The sequence below is a fragment of the Protopterus annectens genome, chromosome 3.part0, assembly GCF_019279795.1.
Source record: "Protopterus annectens isolate FY-2018-M chromosome 3.part0, PAN1.0, whole genome shotgun sequence".
NCBI lineage: Eukaryota > Metazoa > Chordata > Ceratodontiformes > Protopteridae > Protopterus > Protopterus annectens.
Window position 1 is genome coordinate 598,303,080 of NC_056731.1, and position 25,545 is coordinate 598,328,624.

The window sequence follows — 25,545 nt, forward strand, 5'->3', positions numbered from 1 at the left end:
GGGGAGTTGCATGAATGGCTACTGCATGGCTACTACTAATGCTGGTCTCGGCACAGCTTCACTCTGTTGGGATACAATACTCCTTTGCTTATCCTCTCACCAGAAGCAAAATGTTAGCACCAATCCCAAGAAGAGAAGCAAGCCACAGCCTGTTTGGTGATCCACAGTTTTGTCCCGGATGATGCAAGGGTCTCTAGGCTTGTAGCCTTTTTCTGATAGATGCCTCAAATAACAACCAGACTGATCAGGTGCGTTAAGCACACACACTCACTATTCAACCAGAAACAGTCAGCGATCAATGCACTCTGCACCTTCTCTCACCAGGATCAGACTATAAGCACAAATTCCAAGCTGTCTCCTGTAAAGCAGTTATTAGGCATTCTGGTGATCAGCAATCCCCAGGAAGTAATGTCCCTGTACTCCTTCTCTCACCAGGAGGAAACAGAAGCACTAATCCCAAGATGACTACTGAGAGGCAGAAGGTGTGCTCTGCAATAACTGGTGGTCTTGCAATAGATGCTTAAAGGTAAGATGAAAAAAAAGAGGTTTATCCTAAACACTGCAGTGTGCACTAAGCAGTTAGGTATAAACAAATATAAAAAAATGAGACTACAATAAATCATTTCAAAACTTTTCCCACTTTTAATGTGACCTATAACCTGTACAATTCAGTTGAAAACAAACAAATCTGTTGGGGGAAAAAATAAAAAAAACATACAATAAGCTGGTTGCATAAGTGTGCACACCCTTAAACTAATACTTTGTTGAAGCACCTTTTGATTTACTTACAGCATTCAGTCTTGGGTACATACCTGCCATCAATTAAGGAGACTCTGATTAACCACAAATAAAGTTCAGCTGTCCTAGTAGGATTTTCTTGATATTTACTCAGTTGCCTTCTACAGTAAAAGCCATGGTTCGCAGATAGCTTATAAAGCATCAAAATTATCTCATTGTTCAAAGGTATCAGTCAGGAGAAGGGTACAAAAAATTTCCTCAGCATTGGATTTACCATGAAACACTGAAGACAGTCATCAAAAAGTGGAGAAAATGTGGGATAACAGTGATTTTGCAAAGAACTGGATGTCCCTCCAAAATTGATGAAAAGACGAGATGAAAACTGGTCCGAGAGGCTGCCAAGAGACCTACAGCAACACTGAAGGAGCTGCAGGAATTTCTGGCAAGTACTGGTTGTGTAGTACATGTGACAACAATCTCCCATATTCTCCATATGTCCAGGGGGTTGCAAGACTGAAGCCTTTTCTTACCCAGAAAAACTTCCAGGCCAGATAAAATTTGCAAAACAATACAGCAATTCCCCTCAAAACATGTGGGAAAATTTATGTTCTGATGAGACCAAGGTTGAACTTTTTGGCCACAATTCCAAAAAGTACATTCAGCGCAAAAACAACACTTCACATCAACAAAAGAACACCATCCCCACAGTTTAGCATGGTGGCAGTATCATGCTTTGGGGTCGCTTTTTCTTCAGCTGGAACTGGGGCTTTATTCAAGGTGGAGGTAATTATGAACAGTTCCCAATATCAGTCACTTTTGGCCCAAAACCTTCAGGCATCTGCTAGAAAGTTGAAAATAGAGGAATTTCATCTTTCAACATGATAATGACCCCAAGCATACATCCAAATCAACAAAAGAATGACTTCACCAGAAAAAATGTTTTGGAATGGCCCAGCCAGAGCCCAGACCTAAATTCAATAGAAAATCTATGGGGTGACCTGAAGAGGGCTGTGCACGAGTTGCCCTGGCAGTCTGACGGATTTGTAACACTTTTGCAAGGAAGAGTGGCAAATATTGGCAAGTCAAGATGTGCCATGCTGATAGACTCTTACCCAAGAAGACTGATTGCTGTCATTAAATCAAAATCAAAAGGTGCTTCAACAAAGTATTAGTTTAAGGGTGTGCACACTTATGCGACCAGCTTACTGTACGTTTTTATTTTTTTATATTTTGTACGTTTTTTATTTTTTCCGTAACAGATTTGTTTGTTTTTCAATTGAATTGTACAGGTTATAGGTCACATTAAAGGTGGGAAAAGTTTTGAAATTATTTATTGTGATCTCATTTTTTATGCCAGAACAACCTGACATTTTAACAAGGGTCTGTACACTTTTTACACTTCATTCCCCTGGAAGGTTTATGGTAACATTAGCTCTAAAAGGTAAACACCATCACATTCCTTTAGCTAAAAACTTAGTTTTCTGCGTCTGGGTCACATTATCAGTTTTCTACATTATTCTCTGGGTTATCTCCAGCTTCAGAGGGTGTTTACAATGTGTCAAGCTCCAGTCATAGCATATTGTAGAGCAATTGGCATTCACACATTTCCTTATTTATATGACTTGTTCATCTTTACAGAGCCTTTTTCCCAGATGTTGAGTCATTACAATGAGTTTGTTTTCTCTTGACCAGTTTCGGGTTCTGGATAAATGTTTAGGAATCCTCCTTGACCCCATCATAAAGGATTGTCTTTCTTGGCTGTCTTATAGACAAAAAGCATTTTGACACAGGCAGAGAGAGGGATTTCTTTCTGGAAACGTTCCTGAACTTCACATATCAAAGACATCAGCCAGAGAGATTCTCAGGATCCTGGGGTCCACTTCAAAAAATATTAGAACCAAAGAGACAAACACAAATAGACCATATTCAAATATATACACTCTCATTCTTAGTAAACTAGCCCCTTGGTCCATTCACCTTTGTAAGGACTTCATCTCCCACACCCACACACATACAACCTCTAATAACTAATAAGATTATGCCTCATATATGGAAAACAACAATAGTCACCCCATTCCAAAATTACCCAAGTCAACTACTACTTCACAATACTGGCCTATCTCAGTACTTCATACTTCAGGTAAAATACTAGAAAAAAAATGACCTATAACCAAATTACTGTTTATTTACTTCAGTATCACTGTCTATCCAGGAAGCAACATGGATTCTATTCTGTACGCAGCACAAAACAGCTCTCTACAAAGGCAACCAGACAGGAGCTGTTTTCACTGACCTCACAAAACATTTGATGCAATTGACCATAACTTATTTGACAAACTTATGAAAATAGGCATTAGTGATGGTTCAAATCCTTGGTTTGTGCATTTTCTCACAAATAGATTGTGTGAGAGTGGGCAGCACAACTTCTGAAACAACTCTACTTTGGAAGAAGTCCCTTGGGTTTCCACTTTAGCTCTTCTGCTATTTTCCATATTTATTCAACAACTCCCATCTGATCACCCTCAGATACCTGTAATTCTTTATGTAGATAAGATTGTCTTCTACTAGCGAAACAAATTCCACTCTTATTCAAACTCTGCTCCAAAATGACACGCAAACACTCAACCAGTGACTTGTAGGCCAGAAACTTTTACTCAACCCTTCAAAAACAAAAGTAATACTATTTGGAACCAACCAAAAATAGGCAAAGCAACCAGATTCCTTAATATTGTAGATGTTAACAATGCCACCATTGAAAGTAACACATCCTCGAAATACCTTGGTATTTGGCTAGGTCAATCTCTTAATTTTCAACTAGACATTCAGAACTCATGCAATATGATCAACATACCACAACTCTAGGCAAACAAACTATCACCTTTCCTATCCAAGTCCGCCAAAGCTGCCATAGGTAAAGGAAAACTATTTGCAGCTTGAATATATGGACTATCCATAATAGCTGCAGCCTCAATGAAAAATGCCACCACCTTACAGACCATCTTCAATAAAGTCTGCCCGTTAACTCCCCCATTAAAAAACACCACTGTCCAACTCTCACCAAAGCCAAATGGCTCCCAGTACTTCTGAGAGCCAGCCTCCTACTTGGATCACTAATTCACATAGCTCTTTCTCCTGAGACACCTTCCCCTCTCACTCATAAACTCTAGGCCAAACTCCCCCACATACAATCTCAGGGGTAGTTCATTCTCAATCCACTGTGTACCTACTTCAAAAACTTAACTTCATTGCACTGACCATGCATTCTCCATCCTAGCACTTAAACTAAGGGACTGTATTCCTTTCTCAATCAGAGACTTCCCAAAGTACTTGGACTTAAGACAAAAAAATCAAGGAATACCTCTTCATCCAAACTAAATGTATCTGCATTCACATAGGTCATATTACACTAAGACTCAGTCATACTACTTTATCTCTATTTCATCCTTCCTTATCTTGTCATATCCTCATTTACTCATCTTACCTCACTTTTCTCTTTGCATCTGTCACACTTCCTCTCCTTTCTACTGCTCTTCCCTTTACATGCCTCTGTCTCCTCCCCGTAGTATCCTTTCCTGCAACTTTTCCCACTCAACTCTTCTAATGTCTTCACACCTGTCTATATAATGACATCCTGATGTCCCTGAGATAATCATTATGGCTACATCTTATCCATAAATCTCTTCTAAACATGATTCCATTTTTCCATCCATGTTTTAACATTACAAATTACTTCATAAAATAAATAATGTAGTGATTCTTGCATCTATAAATATGCATTCCCTTGTATCTGTAATTTTTTTTCTTATGTGATCTTTTTCATCCAGGCTATGTCTGTAAGTGCTCCATTGAGATCAGTGCACTAACCTGGTAAACTAGTATAAATTAATTTGCACTCTTGAACATTTTTTTCCAGAAAGAAGAGAAATAAATGTAGTCAAATGCCTGTCATTGTTTATTAACAGCAATCCTCAACAGTATACTAAAACCACAAATTTTACAAGAACATTCCAGAAACATGGGCCGAATTTTCATGTTTGAATATGATATAGATAGGTTACAGTATTCTCATTTACTTTACACAAATGTGAACTAGTCCTGCAAAGCTAAATTAATGGTTGTCTAGCTCGATCATAACAGCCACAGTACCATATTTCAGGTTTCACACAAATGCACAAAGGCCACAGTAAAGCATACCAAGGGATGTTGTGTGGAAGAAAAAAAAAAATAATTGAGAGACATGCACACAGCCCCCCCTCCCCCTTTTAGCACAGCAACTGGGGACAAAGTCAAGAAAATAATGAGGGGCAAGTCTAAAATCAGGGATATATTTTAAATAAAAAACATTAAAATAAAATAGAAAAAAAATATCCATAGTGCTTCTTCCCTTGCTGGCAATGGACATGGACTGTTAAACGTTTTGTAAACTGGCACTGGCCTGCTGAACCACACTTTTAATACACTAGGCAGTGCTGTCTACTTTCAGTAAAATATAATAAGTACATATATCTGCTTAATATTCTTCCCAAGTGTATTTTGAAGCAACCAACTTATTATGAAACAAGTTCCTTTTATACTGATTTTTCTTCATAACTAAGAGTTAACATACATGAATGCAGTCTGCTGAATACTACACAGTAACGCTTTCATTTGTTAGACTTGCAAGTAGAAGCTCGCATCATCATTATCTTTTGTAACATTTTGTGATTGAGTCAAATATTCCAGTTGGGACATCCTTCCTGCTGTCACATCCCAGATGTTTCAGTTTAGTATTATTTTGTTTTGGATGATGATCAAAATGTTTATCTTTACTCTAATTGGAGAACAAATATTTTCCAACAGGGAGTTAATGTGTTGATAAAGCCTGGTTTAAAAAAAAAACAAAACAAATCTGTTTAATGGTAGCATATTAAGCTGCTGTGAAATATTGCTGAAGAAAAATAAACCACCACATTTTTTTATGCTAAATGCAGCTTTGCTTCCAGCAAGAGTAAAATAAAAGTTACTTTAGAAAAAAGGACTTGCCATTGTACTTAAGCCTCTTTAAGCATGATTTAAAAAAGATGCATTTTGTGAGGTGAAAAAATGAATAATAAAAAAAACATCAATTTATTTGTGTGTGTGTGTGTGTGTGTGTGAGAGAGAGAGAGAGAGAGAGAGAGGGGGCATGCATCTCTCTCAATTTCTTTCCTCCAGAGTTCAGGTCAAAAGAGTTTTTTTTTATCAACACACATTGTTGCAGATGGAGTAACTGGCGTATGGCATTTTAGGATTAAATTAGGAATATGATGAAAAAGAGAGGAAAAAAAAAATCAGGATTGTGACTGGATGTAACGTTCTTTTTGCAGGCTTGTGCACATCGCTGGAAGAATATCTATTATGAAGCTGAGGTCATTCTTCCCCATGGATTTTGTTTAATACTTTCACCAAACCTGCAAGCCAGTGTCAGGAAGCTAATCCCTTGTTATGAAGGTAAAACCATTTCTGTTTTTTTGTGATGCTGTGATGTCTCAGATTATAAGGAGTTTGTTTTGAAATAAATTTGATACTTTTCGATTGGAAGATCCACCCCTCCTCCCATCATCATTTCCATTCTTTAGATGAGATGTTAAACTGTTGCCCCATCTGCATGAGTTGATGGTAGCTCAGGTGGACGTAAGTGATCCCATGCCAGTTATCAAAACATATGGGAAGCTCCCTGGCCAAATTATTCCTAGCCAGTGTAAATACCACCTCGGGTGTCCCCAAGAAGAGGCCACTGGCATGGTGGGACTAACCCGATCAACAAAGTGTAAATAAACAAATAGGTCATTTGCAAGCGTTTCATTTCTGTCATCATCATACTCTGAGAGGCCCTGTTCTTTGGAGTGAGGGTCTTGGGAAATTTGTTTTAATTCCTTTTAAGCATTTGATCATGTTCTTTCTCCTTCAAATTTTCTGATTTTGCAAAGTAACCAAAGTGTTGCTTTATAGAAGTGATATACTGTCCATTAGCCTACCATCTAGAACCTTAAATTACCATGTTAGGCATAAATTACCATGTTAGGCTGAGAACTGGGTATGGACCAGATCACTATAAGTTGCTGCAGAGATGTTATCAGATGAATGCTAGAATTCTGCATTATTTCTTCCTCTCATCTCAGTGAATAGCATTCTCATCTTGTCTTCCTGACTAAGCAGGGATACTCAGTGGTTGTTAAAATGCTTCCATGCCCACTTCTACCCTAAGCTTCATGGGGATATTGCAGATAATTCAACTGCTGGTGTCTTTTTGCTTTAACTAAAGGTCCAGTGGAAGAAGAGACTAGTTTGTAGGATACTTATTCCTGATTTGGCCTTCCTTTCTTAGCCACCTCTCTGCAGATTCATTGTACATAGATGCTTCTACACCAATGCATTTAGTTATTAGCTGTAAACATAGTGAAAAGTAGTTGGCTATGAGCCTCAGGCTATTTTATTAAATCAATATAGAACCCATCAATTAACCCATAAAGAAATGCGTCTTGGATTCAGAAGATTGGCAATTATGCAATGTTCAAGTCACCGTAGGTAAAATCCAGTACCACTTCCTTGCAAGCTATAGGTCCCCCTGTATGACCCAGAAAACCCATACAGTGTATTTAAACTTATTAGAAACACTAATCATCCAACCCAATACCATATTTATGGGTGACTTTAATTACCCCAGTATTAACTGGGAATCTTATACAACATCAAACATACATGCACAGAGATTCCTGGATTTTGAAAACACAAACTCCCTGGACCATATAGTCAATACACCAACAAGGGGTGCAATCATACTAGATCTGGTCCTCACTAATATGGGAGAGTGCTGCACAGCCCCTACTGTAATACCTTCCCTAGTAAGGTCAGACCATAAAATGGTCTCCTTTGAAGTAAAAATAAAACCTGGACCCCAGCTTAACTGGGAATATTCAGAAACTATTCTAAGGATAACCTCCTGCTATTAAGTAAGAACCTGGCAAAATTTCAAGCCCCTATAAACCCTGAGAACACTTCTGCCTATGCAGAACTGTTCACAGAAACTCTGTACAAGCATGTTAATAGCTGCATAGAGGCAGCTGTATCCATCAGGAAGAAGTACAGAACTAATTAAAAAACAAGCCACCCTGGAATCACAAAATCAATTGGATGTATAACATCAGAAAGAAAATTGTGGCAAAAATTAGGAGGTGCAACACCCAGAAGTATTAAAGCACTCTCATCAAACTAAACAAATAACTCATAGGATAAATAAAGTCTACTAAAGCCAAATTTGAGGTAAGTTTGGCCTCCCAGGTCAAGGACAACTACAAAGCATTCTTTAGGTATGTCCGCAACCTCAAAGGCAACACACAATTGTGTGCAGAGTTCTTTATAAATTTTGCCACCTATACTGAGCCAGAAGATATAGCAAACCTCCTGGCTGATATATTCAGCCCCAACTTTACTCCTCTCTCCCCCTCAACCTTCCCTCAGGAAATATCATCAAATATAACTCCACCTACTATCACTAGGGAACAGGTCCTTAATGCTCACTGTTAAGACCAAGAACACTGCAACAGTGGGCCCAGACAGTATTCCAGGATCCGTTCTAAAGAGCATGAAATGTGACCTATCAGGGCCTCTGGAGTTACTGTTTAACTGTAGCCTACAAATAGGCTTCATGCGTGATGAATGGAGAAGGGCAACAGACATTCCTGTGCACAAAGGTGGGCCATCTACAGACACTGGAAACTACAGACCCATAAGTCTCACTAGACTTGTATGTAGAGCCATGGAAAGAATTATCATGGAGATGATCAATAGATATATAGTAAAACTTGAGACACTGGACCCAACCCAGATGTTCTTCATTGGAGTCATTACATTTGAGTAATCTGCTGGCAGGTTGCCCTCAGTCAGCCTGATTAACAATGTCTTGGGTCCTGCGTCAGTTGCTGTCCCTTCTTCCATAACGTCAGGTCATCAGAGGTATAAAACATGCAGCTGACGCCATTACATCAGTCTTTCTTGCCTTGCGGTGCCTGAAGCAGAAGCAGTTTGCAAATGCCGGTCGGCCGACTCCTAAAAGTTTCATTTTCGAGTTTCAGAACCAAAGTCTTCTACTAAAAGCTAAGTACCCTATTGGTTGGGGAAACATTTTCTTGCTCCTTACCAATGTCAGTAAAAGTTAATAATTGTATTACTTATGGGAAGCAAATACCTCAAGGATTTTCATTTGTACTGTATTCCTTGCCTAGGCCCTGACCACAACATGCCTTGCTGTCGGTTTTGTGCTAAATTTAATCAACACATTATTAAATGTTGGTATATTTTTGCTTCTAAATATTTTGGCACATCTCTGATGATGTAGCTGTAAATTGCTCTAAGTATGGTGTACAGGGTCCTGGGTTTAAGACATGGCAGGTCTGATTGTTTAAAAAAATCAAGATTTAACTATCCAGAAATGTCATAGGTTAGCAATCCGACTACTGGAATACCTAAAAACGCAAAGAAAAAGACAGAGACAGACCGTTGAGGTCCAAAACCGATGACGAAGCTTCTCCTAAGCCAGTCGCCGGTCTGCCGGTACTCAGTGAAGCGCTTTTGCAGCCCCTGATACCCGCTACTTTTGATTCGCAGGCCTCTAACTAGACCCATTCCGAGTCCGGTATGCCGCAAGATACTTTAAGTATTGAACCCGCGGATGTCTCTACCTTAGATGGGTCCTGAGCAGCATTGGCTTTTGAGGGTGTTTTCAGGCCTAAAGATTTGTATATTAAACTGACACCATCTTCAAAACTAAGGCCAAAAAATACTTCTTTGTCTAAAACTATGCTTGGGCCACGTGTACAGGCCCCAAATGCCTAAAAAAACAAATGATCAAAATGGCTGAGGATTTAATTACCTTGATCAGGGGTACCCATCCCCCTCCTGCTAAGAGGCCTAGGCAAGGCACTGACTATGAATCTTTAGATCAGGTTTCTATTACTTCTGATTCCTCTTCTGATCGGGAATTATCTATTCCCACTTATGAGGACTCTGATGCAGAAGATTCCATTCCTTCTGCTTCTCCTCCTGAGGATCTTTCTTTTGGAGAAACTTGCATACCTTAAGGGAACACTTTAACTGGGAGAGTCAGGATTTCTCAGAATCTAAAAAGAGACTTAGGAATCTTCTTCTTCTTCCTCAGCATAGGCCTTTGGCTATAACTCCTGTTCTAGACATTGTTGATGACGTCTTCTCAGAGTCCAGTATGACTCCTGATTCCCTGCCTCTGGCTTCTAGTAAGCCAGACAGATATTACAGGATTCCTAACTCCTACAAATTTCTTTTTAAAAACCCTACTGCTGACCCTGAAACCATTTCTCAGAGTCCCAAGGGCGTTAAGGCATCTACTGCTAAAAATCCTACCCCTTTTGATAGAGACTCCAGAGCGCTGGATAGATGGGGTGAGAAGGTTTACACGTCTGCAACCTTGGCAATCAGGGCCTTAAACTGTCAATTTCATATGCTTAAATATCAACAGCATGTCATGGGTTTACTTAACCAGAAGATGATGTTGATTTCTGACTGTGTGGAAAATAAAGAGTTGCAGGATTTATTGCATTCAGCTGAACAAGTTGGTAAACATACTTTGCAATGTGGTTTTGATTCCTTGGAGGCCTCTTGCAGGGCTGCTGTAACTGGATCTGTGATAAGAAGGCATGCTTGGCTCAAAGAGCAAAATCTGCCGGACCATGTTAAAGCAAAATTGTTGGATGCTGCTTTACAACAGGACAGTCTATTTGGTAATGAGGCTGAAGAAGTTTTGAAAAAGATAGAAGATAAAGCTAAATCTATGCAAACTGTGAAAGATTTCCTACAAGTGCAGCCACCCAGGTTTAGTAGGCACTGGCCTACTGAGAACTGGTTCTTTCCAGTACCCACCAGAGCCGCCCAGGTCAAACCCAGACATTCCAAAGGCTCCAGGTTTCAGTTGCAAGGAACTTTTAGAACAAAGCATTGGGGTGCTTCCACCTCCAAATCTGGAAGCAACAAGGCACCTTCCTATGGTAAACGGTCTCAATGACTTTCCAGTGCAAGCTCCAAGCACTTATCTGTTGGCAGCCCAGTTGGGGGGAAAACTCGCACTTCATGCACAAAACTGGCATTTGATTACCCAGGACAAATGGGTTTTAAATATAGTATCCCAGGGATACAGATTTCATTTCCACACTTTGCCAGTACCATATGGATGGCCAGACCTGCCTCCAAATCAGTGGTAAGAGGCCCAGAAACAAGTTCTCTGGATATGGGGGCTATTCATCCAGTACCAGAAAAGGAAAAGGGACAAGGTTTTTATTCAAGACTTTTCCTGGTACCCAGAAAAAACAAATCATGGGATCCAATCCTGGACTTATCCATTCTAAATACATTTCTGGACATTCCAAAATTCAAGATGCTGACTCTTCAACAGTTACTACCTATACTAGGCAAGGATGCCTGGTTGGTAACTCTAGACTTAAGAGACATACCTGCATATCCTAATCAGGGAATCTTGCAGAAGATACCTCCACTTCAAAGCAGGCTTTTTGCATTACCAGTTCTCTGCACTGCCCTTTGGCTTATCTACTGTGCCCAGGGTCTTCACAAAGTGCCTGGCACCAGTAATTGCATTTTTCAGGCAAAGAAATATTCAAATTTATCCATACCTGGATGATTGTCTAATTCAGACAGAAAGCAAGGACATTCTTCTAAAACATCTGGCATTTGTAAAAAGGCTTCTAACTTGTCTAGGGTTAAACCATAAACAAAACGAAATCACAACTGGCATCATCTCAAATAATTACATTCCTGGGTGCAAGCTTGAATACAACTGCCCAGATGACTTAACTTATGCCAGAAAAACAAATTCAATTGATTTACTTCAAACAGCTGGCCACAAAAACCCAGCTATCTGCAAGACAAATTCTGCAGGCCTTTGGGATTCAGGGTCTCCTGCATTCTCTAATTCCATATGCAAGACTGCATATGAGGAAACTTTAATGGTACCTAAAAAGCTTATGGAGTCAACATTGCCACAGCCTGGAAGCAATGATTCCTATCATTCCTTGCCTACAACTAGAGTTCCCATGGTAGGCAGAGGCCTGCCACCAAAACAAGGAACTGTCATGCATTCAACCCCCTGCCGCCCAAACCCTGACTACAGATGCATCAGACTATGCTTGGGGGCGCATCTGGCAGGGAAATGCATTCAGAGCCAATGTAGCCCAAATCAAATGCACCTACATATCAATCAGAAAGAGATGCTAGCTGTACAGAATGCTCTGACAGCCTTCAAGGACTATCTTCATCCAGGACAACTACTGATAAAGACAGAGGACAACTACTGATAAAGACAGACAACACCACAGTCATGTGGTACATAAACAAGCAGGAGGGTACACATTCCTACCCCCTTTGCAGACTAGCCATGGCATTGTGGAACACGACCTTGTCTTACCAAATACATCTACAAGCTCAATTCCTTCCAGGAAAGCAAAATACTCTGGCAGACGAACTAAGCAGAAATCTTATGGACCCACACGAATGGAAACTGGATCCACAAATCTTCACCATGTTGACATGCAAATGGGGGAGCCCAGACATAGATCTCTTTGCCTCACCCTAAAAATATCAGTTGGACAAATTCTGCACAAGAATTCATCACAAAAAAGTTGGGAAAGTGGATGCTGTATCCTTCAACTGGAAAAACCTATCAGTATATGCCTTTCCCCCTATGCCTCTGCTCTCCAAGGTCTTACTAAAAGTCAGACAGGAAAAACCAAAAATGATTCTGATTGCTCCAAACTGGCCTCACCAACACTGGTACTTGCTCCCGTGTAATATGTCGCACCTTCCTCCATGGTACCTGCCTCAGACACCTCACCTACTGTCTCAGCAGAACGATCAAATTCTGCACACTCAGCTCCAAACTTTGAATCTTGCAGCATGGTTAATCAACTAATTTCACCTATTGTGTCTCTCAGCAAATCTGTGATGGATGTCATTTTGAAGGCTAGAAGGCCTAGCACTAGAAAATGGAAAAGATTCTGTGCCTGGAACCAAGCACAATGAATAAGCACAGCACTGCCCAATATTCCTCAGATTCTGAAATACTTAACTGGGATGCTTCACAACGGCCCATTTTTTCTTCCATAAAAATCCATGCCTCTGCTATGTCAGCTCCTTACAACACAGAGCCTCCCCTCTTTTTTCATCCTCTGCTAAAGCAGTACCTCAGAGGGGCCAAAATTTAAGACCTCCCAGGAGAGCACCAACTCCTGCATGGGACCTCAATTTTGTTTTGGAAAAACTCACTCTACCTCCTTTTGAGCCAGCTGCTACTGCGAACCTAAAAATTCTCTCTTGGAAAACAGCTTTTCTTTTAGCAGTCACTTCAGCTAGAAGGATTTCAGAATTACAGGCTCTCATGGCAGTGGAGCCTTTCATTATTTTTTACCCTGACAGGGTGGCTCTCAGGACTAATCCATCCTTTATGCTAAAGTGGTATCTAGTGTGGCCCTTAATCAGACCATTCATCTTCCAACTTTCTTCCCAAATCCACAGAACAAGGGTGAGTGGATTCTGCATTCATTGGATGTACACAGACGACTAAGATTCTACTTAAACAGGACAAAATCTCTAAGAAAATCTGAACAATTACTGGTGGCATTTACTGCAGGGGCAGAGGGAAAGGCTATTTCAAAGCAGACTATTTCCAAATGGATAAGCCATTGTATTAATTTCTGCTATATGCACCATGGTAAACCTATCCCCAAGGGGATCAGATCCCATTCCGCCAGGGCTGCATCTACTTCTGCAGCCTTTCTCAGAGGGGTTCCTACCAGAGACATTCTAGAAGCTGCAACCTGGAGCTCAGTTGATACGTTCACCAAGCATTACCATTTACCTCTCTTCTCTAAATCCAGAGCTGGCTTTGCCACTGCGGTCCTGCAGGGCTTTATAGCTGCTCCTAATGCTGTATAAATCCATCCTCCCAACCATAGCTTTGGGATTCTACCCAAATGTAATGATTGCAACAGTGAAACATGAAGAACCATGAAGAACATAGTACAGTTGTGTACACTTACCATAAATGTAGATGTTCAAGTGTATTCACTGTTGCAGTCCTGGTTACCCATCATCCAGCCCCCTGTTTTTCTCTTACTATACCTCTACTTTCTTTTACTATGCTTAAAAGCCTTTTTGGTGTATTTGCTTTTAGCTGGAGGTAAACTTTTTGTGTTCTAAATTACATGCATATATATTTGTTTGAAGGTATATTTTTTGTGATTTACATTAGATACATATATATTTTGCTCCCCATTTGGGGGGCACCTGACATCTGGGGCAAGAAAAACTGATGTAATTGCTTCGGCTGCATGTTTTATACCCCTGACGACCTGATGTCATGGAAGAAGGGACAGCAACCGACACAGGACCCAAGACTTTGTTAATCAGGCTGACTGAGGGCAACCTGCCAACAGATTACCCAAATGTAATGACTGCTATACAGTGAATACACTCAAACATCTACATTTATGGTAAGTGTACACAACTGTACTTTAGGTTTCGTCAAGGGTAGATCATGTCTACTCAACCTTGTGGACTTCTTTGAGAAGGTTACCAAAGCAATGGATGAGGGCAGAATCATTCGCACTGCCTACCTTGACCTGGCTAAGGCACTTGACACAATACCTCACTCAGGCATTGTTGACAAACACAACAGGTTAGGTACAAACCTGTGTGTCACCCGGTGGATAGCCAACTGGCTCACAGACAGGACCCTGGAAGTTAGAATTGGGAAGTTCACTTCTACAAAGAAGCCAGTCACAAGTGGAGTCCCTCAGGGATCAGTCCTTGGACTGCTCCTTTTTGGCATTTAATTCTCAGAAGTCAAAGCCAATGTCCGTGATCTCTGGCTGACTAAATTTGCGGATGATTGCAAATTAGGATCTGTCACTGAATCTCACAGTGACACAAATGTTCTCCAGGAAGGGCTGACACAGACAATTAACTGGTGTCAGAGCAAGGGACTAAAACTAAATACCAAGAAATGCATAATAGTAGACTTTGGGAAGCCAAGGACATAGGGACACACACAGATAGTAATCTTGCTTTTGATCATCACATGTCTACGGTGGTGAGGAAATCATTCTATGTTGCGCAACTTATAAGCAAAGTTATGGCATCTAAGTCCAAGGAAGTCATTGCTCCACTGTATTTGGCATCCATCAGATCTATCATTGAGTACAATGCACCCTTTGGTATGTACCTAACCAGGCATATCCAACAACTGGAACTTCCACAGAGGTTCCTCACTAAAAGAATACAGGGTGTAAGTAATATGTCCTATGCAGACTGTCTCAAGGCCCTATCCTTTTTGAGGAGAGATCTATGCCTGGCATACAGGGCATTGTCATACCCCACTCTGATGGACCTTATGCATATCCACAAAACAAACAGTATCAGAATTACCTGAGGTTCATCGTGTTTCACTGTTGCAGTCATTACAATTGGATTATCCTGCTGGCAGGCTACCCGCAGTCGGCCTGATTTCCAAAGTCTAGGTCCGGCGTCTGTTGCTCTCACCTCTTCCCTGACGTCAGTGCGCCAGGGGTATAAAAGATGCAGCTGATGCCATTTTCTTCAGTCTTTCTTGATGCGTGGTGCCCAAAGCAAAAGCAGTTCGCAAGCGCTGGTCGGCCGACTCCTGAGATTTTCGTGTTCGAATTTCAGATCTGAAGTCTTCATTAAAAGCTAAGTACCCCGTTGGGGAAACCTTTTTCTTGCTGCAGACCAATGTCAGAAAAAGTTAATAATTGTATTTCTTGTGGGAAGCAAATACCTCATAAGGACTTTCATTCCTATTGTATTCCTTGCCTAGGCCCTGAGCACGACGTTGCTAATTGTTGGTTCTGTGCTAGATTTAACCAACGCACTATTAAGCGTCGGCACAATTTTGCATTTCACTATTTTGGCAGAAGATTTAATTACACGATGCCATCAGATAGCCATCCGACTACTGCAATTCACAAGAAACGCAAAGAAAAAGAAAAGGACAAGCATCCGAGGTCCAAAACTGATGACGAGACTTCTTCTAAGCCAGTTGCCGGTTCACCGGTTCTCAGTGAGGCGCTTTTGCAGCCCCTGACGCCCGCTACTTTAGAGCCCCAGGCCGCTACCAACTCCCACGTGGAGCCGGCTAGGCCGTTGGAGACTCAAGGTATTGGAACCTCTAAAACTATTCCCACAGATGGGTCCGGAGCTGCTGAGCAGGCATCGGCTTCTGAGGGTGTTTTCAGGCCTACACAGTTATATGTAAAATCGACTTCAGCTTCAAAGGCAAAGACTAAAGCACCTTTAAAGACAAAGAAACAAGTACAACAGCAACATGGACAGGCCTCCATGCCTAAAAAACAGATGCTCAAAATGTCCGAAGACCTAATTACTTTGATCAGGGGTTCCCATCCTCCTTCTGATAAGAGGCCTAGGCAAGAGACAGAATATGAATCTTCAGATCAGGTTTCCATTTCTTCTGATTCCTCTTCTGATCAGGAATACTCTCTTCCTCCCTATGAGGATTCTGATGCTGAAGAATATATCCCTTCAGCCTCTCCTCCTGAGGAATACTCTTTTGAGGAAACTCTGCATACCATGAGGGAGCATTTCCACTGGGAGAGCCAAGATTATTCAGAATCTAAGAAAAGGCTCAGAGATTTCCTTTTACTACCTCAGCACAGGCCTCTTGCTATTCCACCTGTTAGACATTGTAGATGATGTTTTTTCAAAGTCCAGTCTGACTCCTGACTCCAGCTCCTGTTAAGCCAGACTAATACTACAGGGTTCCGGATTCACATAAATTTCTTTTTAAAAACTGCTGACCCAGAAATTATCTCTCAGGGTCCCAAAGGGGTCAAGGCTTCCACTGCAAAAAACCCTACCCCCTCTGACAGGGATTCTAGAGCACTGGACAGATGGGGGAAAAAGATTTACATTTCTGCAGCCTTGGCTATAAGGGCTTTAAATTGTCAGTTTCATATGCTTAAGTATCAGCAATATATTATGTCACAGCTAAAACAGAAAATGTTGATAAATTCTGAATGTGCAGAAAACAAAGAAATGCAGGATTTATTGCATGCAGCTGAACAAGTTGGAAAACATACTTTTCAATGTGGTTTTGATTCTTTGGAGGGCTCCTGCAGGGCCGCTGTTACGGGTTCTGTCATCAGGAGGCATGCTTGGTTAAAGGAGCAGAATTTGCCTGATCATGTTAAAGCAAAATTATTAGATGCTCCATTACAGCATGATACTTTGTTTAGTGTTAAAGCAGATGAGGTGTTCAAGAAAATGGAGGACAAAGCAAAATCTATGCAAACAGTCAAGGATTTCTTACAGGTGCAGCCTCCAAGATTTAGCAGACACTGGCCTACAAAGAATTGGTCCTTTCCAGTGTCAGACAGGCCACAAAGGGGCAGATACAGATTTGCTAGAGGCAGATCCCAGCCCCAAGGCACATACAGGTCTAAACAATGGGGTGCTTCTTCCTCCAAAAGCGGAGAAGACAAATCACAGCCGTACAGGAAACAGGCCCAATGACTTCCCCCTGCCTGTGTCAAGCACTTCTCTAATGGCAGCACCATTAGGGGGAAAACTAGCACTTTTTCATCAAAATTGGCACATAATAACCCAGGACAAATGGGTCTTAAACATAGTGTCACAAGTCTACAAGTTTCACTTTCATACCCTGCCAAGGGCACACAGTTTGCCAGACCTGCCAAAAAATCAATGGGCAGAGGCACAAAAGCAAGTTTCATCCCTCGTGGACATGAGGGCCATTCGGCAAGAGCAGGGACAAGGATTTTACTCGAGACTGTTCTTGGTGCCCAAAAAGGACAAAGCCTGGAGACCAATACTGGACCTATCAATTCTAAACACATATCTGGATATTCCAAAATTCAAAATATTGACGCTGCAGCAGCGTCTGCCCATGCTGGGCAAGAAGGCTTGGCTTTTGACCTTAGACCTAAAAGAGGCATACCTGCATGTCCCAATCAGACAGTCATGCAGAAGATACCTCAGATTCATAGCTGGCTCAATGCACTACCAATTCTCTGCACTGCCCTTTGGCTTATCTACTGCACCCAGGGTCTTCACAAAATGCCTGGCTATAGTAATTGCATTCTGCAGACAAAGAGGAATACAAATGTATCCTTACTTGGACAACTGCCTCATTCAAGCAGAGAGCAAGGACATTCTACTACAGCATCTGGCTTTTGTAAAAAGATTACTAACATGCCTAGGGTACACAGTAAATGAAAATCAATCAAAACTAGTACCCTCTCAAGAGATAATATTCCTGGGTGCAAGCTTAAATACAACTGCCCAGATGGCCTATCTCACGCCAGACAAACAAAGGCAATTGACTACTTATTTCAGACTGTTGGCAACAAAGGCCCAGTTATCTGCAAGAAAAATTATGCAGGCTTTGGGCTTCATGGAAATCCTGCATTCTGCTAATTCCATATGCAAGACTGCATATGAGGAAACTTCAATGGTATCTAAAAAGTGTTTGGACTCAACATTGCCACAGTCTGGAAACAACAATTGCCCTTATTCCCTGCCTGCAACAGGAGTTTTGATGATGGGCAAAGGCCTGTCACTACAACAAGGGGCAGCCATTCACTTTACCCTCAGCCAGGCAGACATTAACAACAGATGCATCAGATTATGCCTGGGGGGGCCCACATGGCAGGAAGATGTATTCAGGGCACATGGTCCGCAAGCCAAATCCATCTACATATCAATCAAAAAGAGATGCTAGCTGTTCAGAATGCCCTGACAGCCTTCAAGGATCAACTTCATCCGGGACAACTACTGATAAAGACGGACAATACTACAGTCATGTGGTATATAAACAAGCAGGAAGGCACACATTCCTACCACCTTTGTAGACTAGCCATGACTTTGTGGGACACAGCATTGACTTACCAAGTACATATACAGGGACAATTCCTGCCAGGAAAGATAAATACTCTGGCAGATGAACTAAGCAGAAACCTCATGGATCCCCATGAGTGGAAATTGGATCCGCAAGACTTCAGCATGATAACAAGGAAATGGGGATGCCCGCACATAGATATATTTGCCTCCCCTCACAACTGCCAACTACAGACATTCTGCACAAGGACTTATCACAAGCAAGCATGGAAAGTGGATGCTCTATCTTTCAGCTGGAAAAACGTAACAGTATATGCCTTTCCTCTACTGCCTGTCCTCCCCAAGGTACTCCTAAAGGTCAGACAAGAGAAGCCAAAAATGCTACTGATTGCCCCAGACTGGCCCCGCCAGCACTGGTACCCAATCCTAAGGAACCAAGCTGTGATGGATGTTATTTTGGAGGCCAGGAGACCTAGTACCAGAAAATCTTATGCTGAAAAATGGAAGAGATTCTGTGCTTGGAACCAGGCACAAGGAATAGACACGATTGTACCAAATATTCCTCAGATTTTGCAATACTTAACCGAGATGTTGGACAAAGGCCTATCCTTTTCATCTATTAAGATTCATGCCTCTGCCATTTCAGCTCATTACAATACAGAGCCACCTATTTTTTCTCATACTTTACTAAGGCAGTACCTCAGAGGTGCCAAAAATTTAAGGCCTCCAAGGAGATCACCAGTACCTGCATGGGACCTCAATTATGTCTTGAAAAAACTCACCCTGCCTCCTTTTGAGCCAGCTGCTACAGCTGACATTAAATTTTTATCTTGGAAAACAGCTCTCCTCCTTGCAATAACCTCTGCAAGATGAGTCTCAGAGCTACAGGCACTCTTGGCTGTGGAACCTTTTATCATTTTCCATCCAGATAGGGTTTCTCTGAGGACAAACCCGACATTTATGCCTAAAGTAGTGTCCAGTGTGGCCCTTAACCAAACTATTCACTTGCCTACCTTTTACTCAAACCCCCAGAGTAAGGGTGAGAGACTTCTGCATTCTTTGCATTAAAGTTTTTTATATACTATGCATTTATATGCACACACATATATTTTAACATACTTTTTTAACTATTAATTTTTAAGGTGAACTTGTTCAGTTTGTTTTCGGTGCCAGTAGATTGAATCATCCCCCCTTTTAAGGGGTTATTGCTTTAATTGAACATTGCAATTCAACATAATATGTGTATATAAGCATTGGTGATTTTTGTATTCTGTTTTTCTTGTCGGAGGGAGGAGTGCCACAGAGCACTCCGAAAGCGTGTGCTTACTTTATTAAACCTAATCAAACAGTTCATGAAGCCTTGGTTTTTTGGACCTCTATAGCTCATACTCGTTTGTTTCCTGGTTTAAAAAGGTCCTTGTGGTCGTTAGCCTAAAAGGATGCCATTTGGAATAAATTCTGCAAGTGAAGTATTTAAGCATGCAATGGAACAAACTTTTTCAGGATATCCTTGTGCCATAATAGTAGATAATCTCTTATTTGGAGGCAGTGGTGAATCAGCGCATGACAGAAACCTCAAGAAAGTTCTAGACAGAGCACATGAAGTAAATTTGAAGCTCAGTCCTCTGAAGTGCAAATTCAGACTTCCAGAAGTGACCTATGTTGGACATTTGTTTACAAGTAAAGGCTTAAGACCTGACCCTACCAAGCAAACAGCTATTTTAGAGATGTCAGCACCAGATAATGTGCAAAGTTTACAGTGTTTTCTGTGCATGGTCAATTATTTAGGCAAGTTTATACCAGATTTCAGTGAGTTGACAGCACCTTTGAGAGTGCTAACATGCATGGTTGCAACACCATCAGAAGGCGTTTGATGACCTTAAACAGAACATTGCCACCCTACCTATGTTAAGGTACTATGATGTGAATAAACCAGTTCTTTCCTGTGATGCTTCAAAATTTGGTCTAGATGAAGTTATTCTTCAAGAGGGCAGACCAGTAGCCTACACATGTAGGACACTTACTCAAACTGAGATGCATTATGCTGAAATCGAGAAAGAGCTTTTGGAGATAATTTTCGCATGTTCCAAGTTACACGATTATATTTATGGTTGAGCAATTCAGACTGAAACTGATAATCAGCCTCTAGTTACCATTCTGAAGAAGCCTATGCATTCCACTCCAGTGAGGTTACAAAGAATAATGCTCAAATTGCAACAGGGACAATTTCAAACCGGTCTACACTAAAGGTAAGTTGCTGATACTTTATCCAGATTGTCTAGAAGTACAACAGAACATTTTGATGCTGAAACTTTTGACTTTGATGTAATATCGGTGCATGCTTTTTGGGGTCTATATCATATTGTTGACAGCTCACAATGTCTACTCTGAATTGTTCAACACCAAAATGTCGAACTATAAAAATAATGAAACACCAAATAACCGATTTCTTTCTAACGGAAAGAAATCTGTTGGCCGTTCTCTGACATCTGCCCTTTCCCTGAGTGTAGTCTGGTCTCGGAGTTACAATATTTAGTTAGGGGGTGTGTGGGGGGCACAGACCCCCATGTTGGGGGGGGGGTGTGACTTCAATATATTTGTTTGTGTGCCGTTGGTGTTTGGGCAACCAATTTCTTTCCATTGGAAAAAAATCGTTTATGTGGCTGTTCGCTATTTTTGTAGTTCGACATTTTGGTGTCGGACAATTCAGAGTCGACATTGTGAGCTGTCGACAATATAATATAGACCCAATTTTTGCACCACTAGACTTGAGTTGAGAGATCACACTACGACTGATCCAGTTTCGCAAAAGCTTAACCATTACATCAATGTTGGATAGCCATCAAAGCAATATAGTGTATCACCTGAGGTGCAATTGCATTTTCCTTACAGAGATCAGTTGTTGATGGAAGATGGCATTATTTTCAGAGATCCTAAAATTGGTGTCCCTGCTTCCTTACAGGAAGAATAATATTTGAATTTTGCATTGTGGTCACCCAGGTTTATTATCCACTAAGAGAAGGGCAAGAGAACTAGTATGTTGGCCTTCATTATCAAAAGACATTGATAGAGATCTTTTTTCTTATTCAGTATGTAATAGTACCAGAGTGCATTTGCAAAGAGAACCGTTTCAGCCAAACCCAATACCTGAATTCCCTTGGTCTATTGTAGCAACTGGTACCTTTGAGTGGAACAATCAACACTATTTGGTTTTGATAAATTTACTCAAATTGGTTTGAAATTGATCTGCTACCAAACTTAACTTCAACATCTGTTATCACTAAGTTAAAGCATTTCATGGTAGTCCACACAAACTTTATTCTGACAATGGTACTCAATTTACTAGCCAGTTGTTTCAGAAATTTGCAAGAGAATGGGACTTTGTACATGTCACTAGTAGTCCTGAATATCCTCAATCCAATGGTCTAGCTGAACGAGTAGTACAGAGTGCAAAGCAATTACGTGAAAAGTCAAAGTGTGACAATACTGATGTTTTCTTGAATTTACTTAATCTCAGAAACATACCTAGTGATGATATTCTTGGCTCACCTGCTCAGACTACTTTCCAGACAAACTAAAAATATGCTACCTATTTCATAAAGTTTGTTACTGCCCAACTCTAAGAACAATAAAACCATCAAGGCTCAATTGTTAAAGAAGCATAATATCCAGAAATCTAGTTATGACAGCTCGAGCAGATTACTTTGTTCATTGAGGGAAGGAGAGATGGTACGATTTCAGACAACAAAAGGTTTTGATCAAATAGGACAGATTACAGGCATCTGTCCTGAGCCAAGATCCTACTCGGTAAGCTCCAAGTGTGTGGATTATAGGAGGAATCACAGACATCTTCTTTCTGTACCAGAATCATCATCATCATTGCAATCATAACATTGTATCTGTGATGCAAACTCTAAATCAAAGAATGAGTCAGACATTGTTTCCGTACCAGAATATGTTCAAAAGTCTGTTTCTGTTCCAGAGAGAAGCAGTAGTGGTGCTGCAGTAGCATTGTCGCCTCACAGCAAGACGTTGTCCCGTTCGATTCTCAGCTAGAGCGTCTTCTGTGTGGAGGCATGCGTGAATGAGCGTGCCTTCGTTGAAGGTTGTTTGTCAGGGCTGGTAACTCTGCATGTAAAAATCCACTACCAAACATTAGCGGACCAGAGTTCCGCTGTGGCGACCCCTAACCGGGATAAGCCGAAAGACACAACAACAAAAGAGTAATTTGAACATTCCACAGGTCAAGCATTTTGCAGATTGTCCCAGTTGCTAAATCTGATTCCTAATTTTATGTCACACGATATGGACGAGTTTCTAAGCCTAATGTGAAATACACAGCAACATGGACTTGATTTTGTGTATATGTGTACTTAGTATTGTATAATGCATGTCTTTAAATTATCTGTGGTTTCTGCATGCTAAATAATTTCACGACAAATTGCGTGATCCATTTCTCAAAGAGGGAGGCTGTAGATCAGAGTGTAACATGTGTGCTATGTCTTTAAGTAGCATGCGAGGCTGTGCATCCATGTAAAAATTGCAAACACATGCAATCCCTAGTGCCATTTTGTAGAAGCAGGCAGTGAGTGAGCATGTATGATCGCAGTAGTTAGTTTGTATACAAGTTACTTTGTCATAGTCTGCAAGCCCCTAGAATGATGTTTGTATAGAAAAAAGCTGCTTAAACAGAACCCACGAAGACTTGTTTATTCGTGTACCAACACGAAAGTGACAGTTTCAGCAGCTTCTAGAGCATACATAGACAGCATGCAACATGTGGCAAGCAGAAACAGACCTAAGCACATGGAAGCTGCAACCCCTGCAGGCCTATCTGGGAAAACACGTAGCTTTCTAGCAAATTCCAAGACTAGCTCAGTAGAAAGGGGATGCTCAGTACAGTATAATTGTGAGTCAGCAAAACCAAGTCAAGTCTTATTGTTAACTGTTGTAATTCTGGTGCCAGTCATGAGTCTAAAAGAGAGAAGTGCTTAGCATTTGGTCAGCAATGCCACAAGTGTAAAAAAAGGAACTATTTTCAAAAGTTTTGTAAATCAAGCAAGCCTCATTTAGTTATTAAGAAAAGTCACTCACAAAAGCAAGATGATCATGTAGAAAGCTGCAACCCTACTTTTTATGTATCCATGGTCGGTGAAAAGGTTAATACAGTATATTTTTTGGCAAAGAATGAAGGATTTTGCACTGTCCTGATCAATGGCAAACCCACAGAGCTCAAAATAGACACTGATTGAAAGTGTAATGTAATGTCAGCAGAAACATTTGCTAAAGTGAGAGCTGGTGAGCAACTTAATTTGGCCAAATGTGTGAAGTTTATTAAGGTAGAGATTTATACTGAAGACTCAGTAGTGCTTTCTATTCAGCTGGGAACAGTTACAGATTGCAATTTTAAGTAGTCCAGAGCCCTGTGCAGTCATTATTAGATCTCCGAGACAGTTTACTGCTTTCTTTTACCAAAGAAGTCCATCATGTAAGCACCTGTCCCAGTTCCAGCTTTACTGATACTACTTTCTTAGAGTGTACTTGTTTTCAATAACAAGTTAGGTAAACTTCCACTTGTGTACTCCATGAAAATAGACCCAGAGGTCAGTCCAGTGGTCAGACCAGCAAGGAAGAGTTCCAATAGCTATGCAGGTCCAGTTAGACAAAATGGTGCAGCAAGGTGTGATTTGTCCAGTCGCTGAATCAACTGAATGGGTGTCTTCCATGGTAGCTGCTCATAAGAAAAATTCAGATGAAATCAGAATATGTATTGACCCCCAGAGACTTGAACAAGGCATGAGAAAGACCTCATCATCCTATGCATATGGTCGAGGAGATTGGTACCCTCTTGCCAAAATGCCACTGTTTTTTCTTTCTTGGATACAGAGAGTTTATTTGTCAAATAATGCTTGATGGCAATTCTTCACTACTGACTACATTCACTACCCCATTTAGTAGATACAGATTCCTCAGGATGCCTTTTGGAATAAATTCTAACAGTGAAGTCTTTCAGCTTGCAATGGAGCAATTTTTTTCAGGCTTCCCATGTGCAATAATAATTGATGATCTACTGGTTGGAGGTAATGGTGAAGCAGAACATGACAGAAACCTCAGGAAAGCTCTGGACAGAGCTTGTGAAGTGAGTTTAAAGCTCAATCCACTGAAATGCAAATTCAGATTACAAGAAATTACTTATGTAGGTCATTTATTTACCAATACAGGCTTACGACCAGACCCATCCAAGCAAGCAGCTATTCTTGAGATTTAGAATATTTTAAATAGACTGTTTTTATCCACTAGAACAGTACCTTGCTGTACTACCGTTTCACTTTCAAAAAACTTTTATCCCACCCTGGAAAAGCTTGCTGCAGTCTCCAATTCATTGATGTCATCAAGGCCAATGAATACAGGTAGTTTTCTGGCCAATTCCCTCCCCAAACTGACATCACCACTATTGTCCTAGAAACGAACCCATGCTGTGATGTCACAGCTCCCTGGTCCTTCCCCTACCCATACAGAAAAAGGCTAGAACAAGAAAACTGTACGAGTCAAGTCTCCTGCTGTTATGCTGTCAATCACAGCAGGTTGTTGTGTCTTTTGGCTTTTCCTGGTTAGGGGTTGCCACAGCGGAACTCCGATCCGCTAATGATTGGCAGTTGATTTTTACTTGCTGAGTTGCCAGCCCTAATGCACAACCTTCAACGAAGGTACGCCCATTCACGCATGTCTCCACGCAGAAGACGCTCTAGCTGAGAATCGAACCGGTCAGCGTCTTACTGTGAGGCAACAATGCTACCACAGCACCACCACCGCAGATGTCAATCACAGCAGGTAACAGCTCAATTTACCCTTAACCCTTTG

General features: G+C 41.0%; 1 protein-coding gene across 3 annotated transcripts in view; it reads left to right on the top strand.

Annotated features, from left to right (window-relative positions):
- Positions 1–25,545, top strand: part of ITGA9 (integrin subunit alpha 9) — a 5,160,704-nt gene that overhangs the window by 397,489 nt on the left and 4,737,670 nt on the right. For all 3 annotated transcript variants that reach the window (XM_044065011.1, XM_044065010.1, XM_044065009.1), the window contains exon 4: positions 6,084–6,207. In XM_044065011.1, the coding sequence (XP_043920946.1) occupies positions 6,084–6,207 (124 nt within the window). The remainder of the gene's footprint in view (positions 1–6,083; positions 6,208–25,545) is intronic.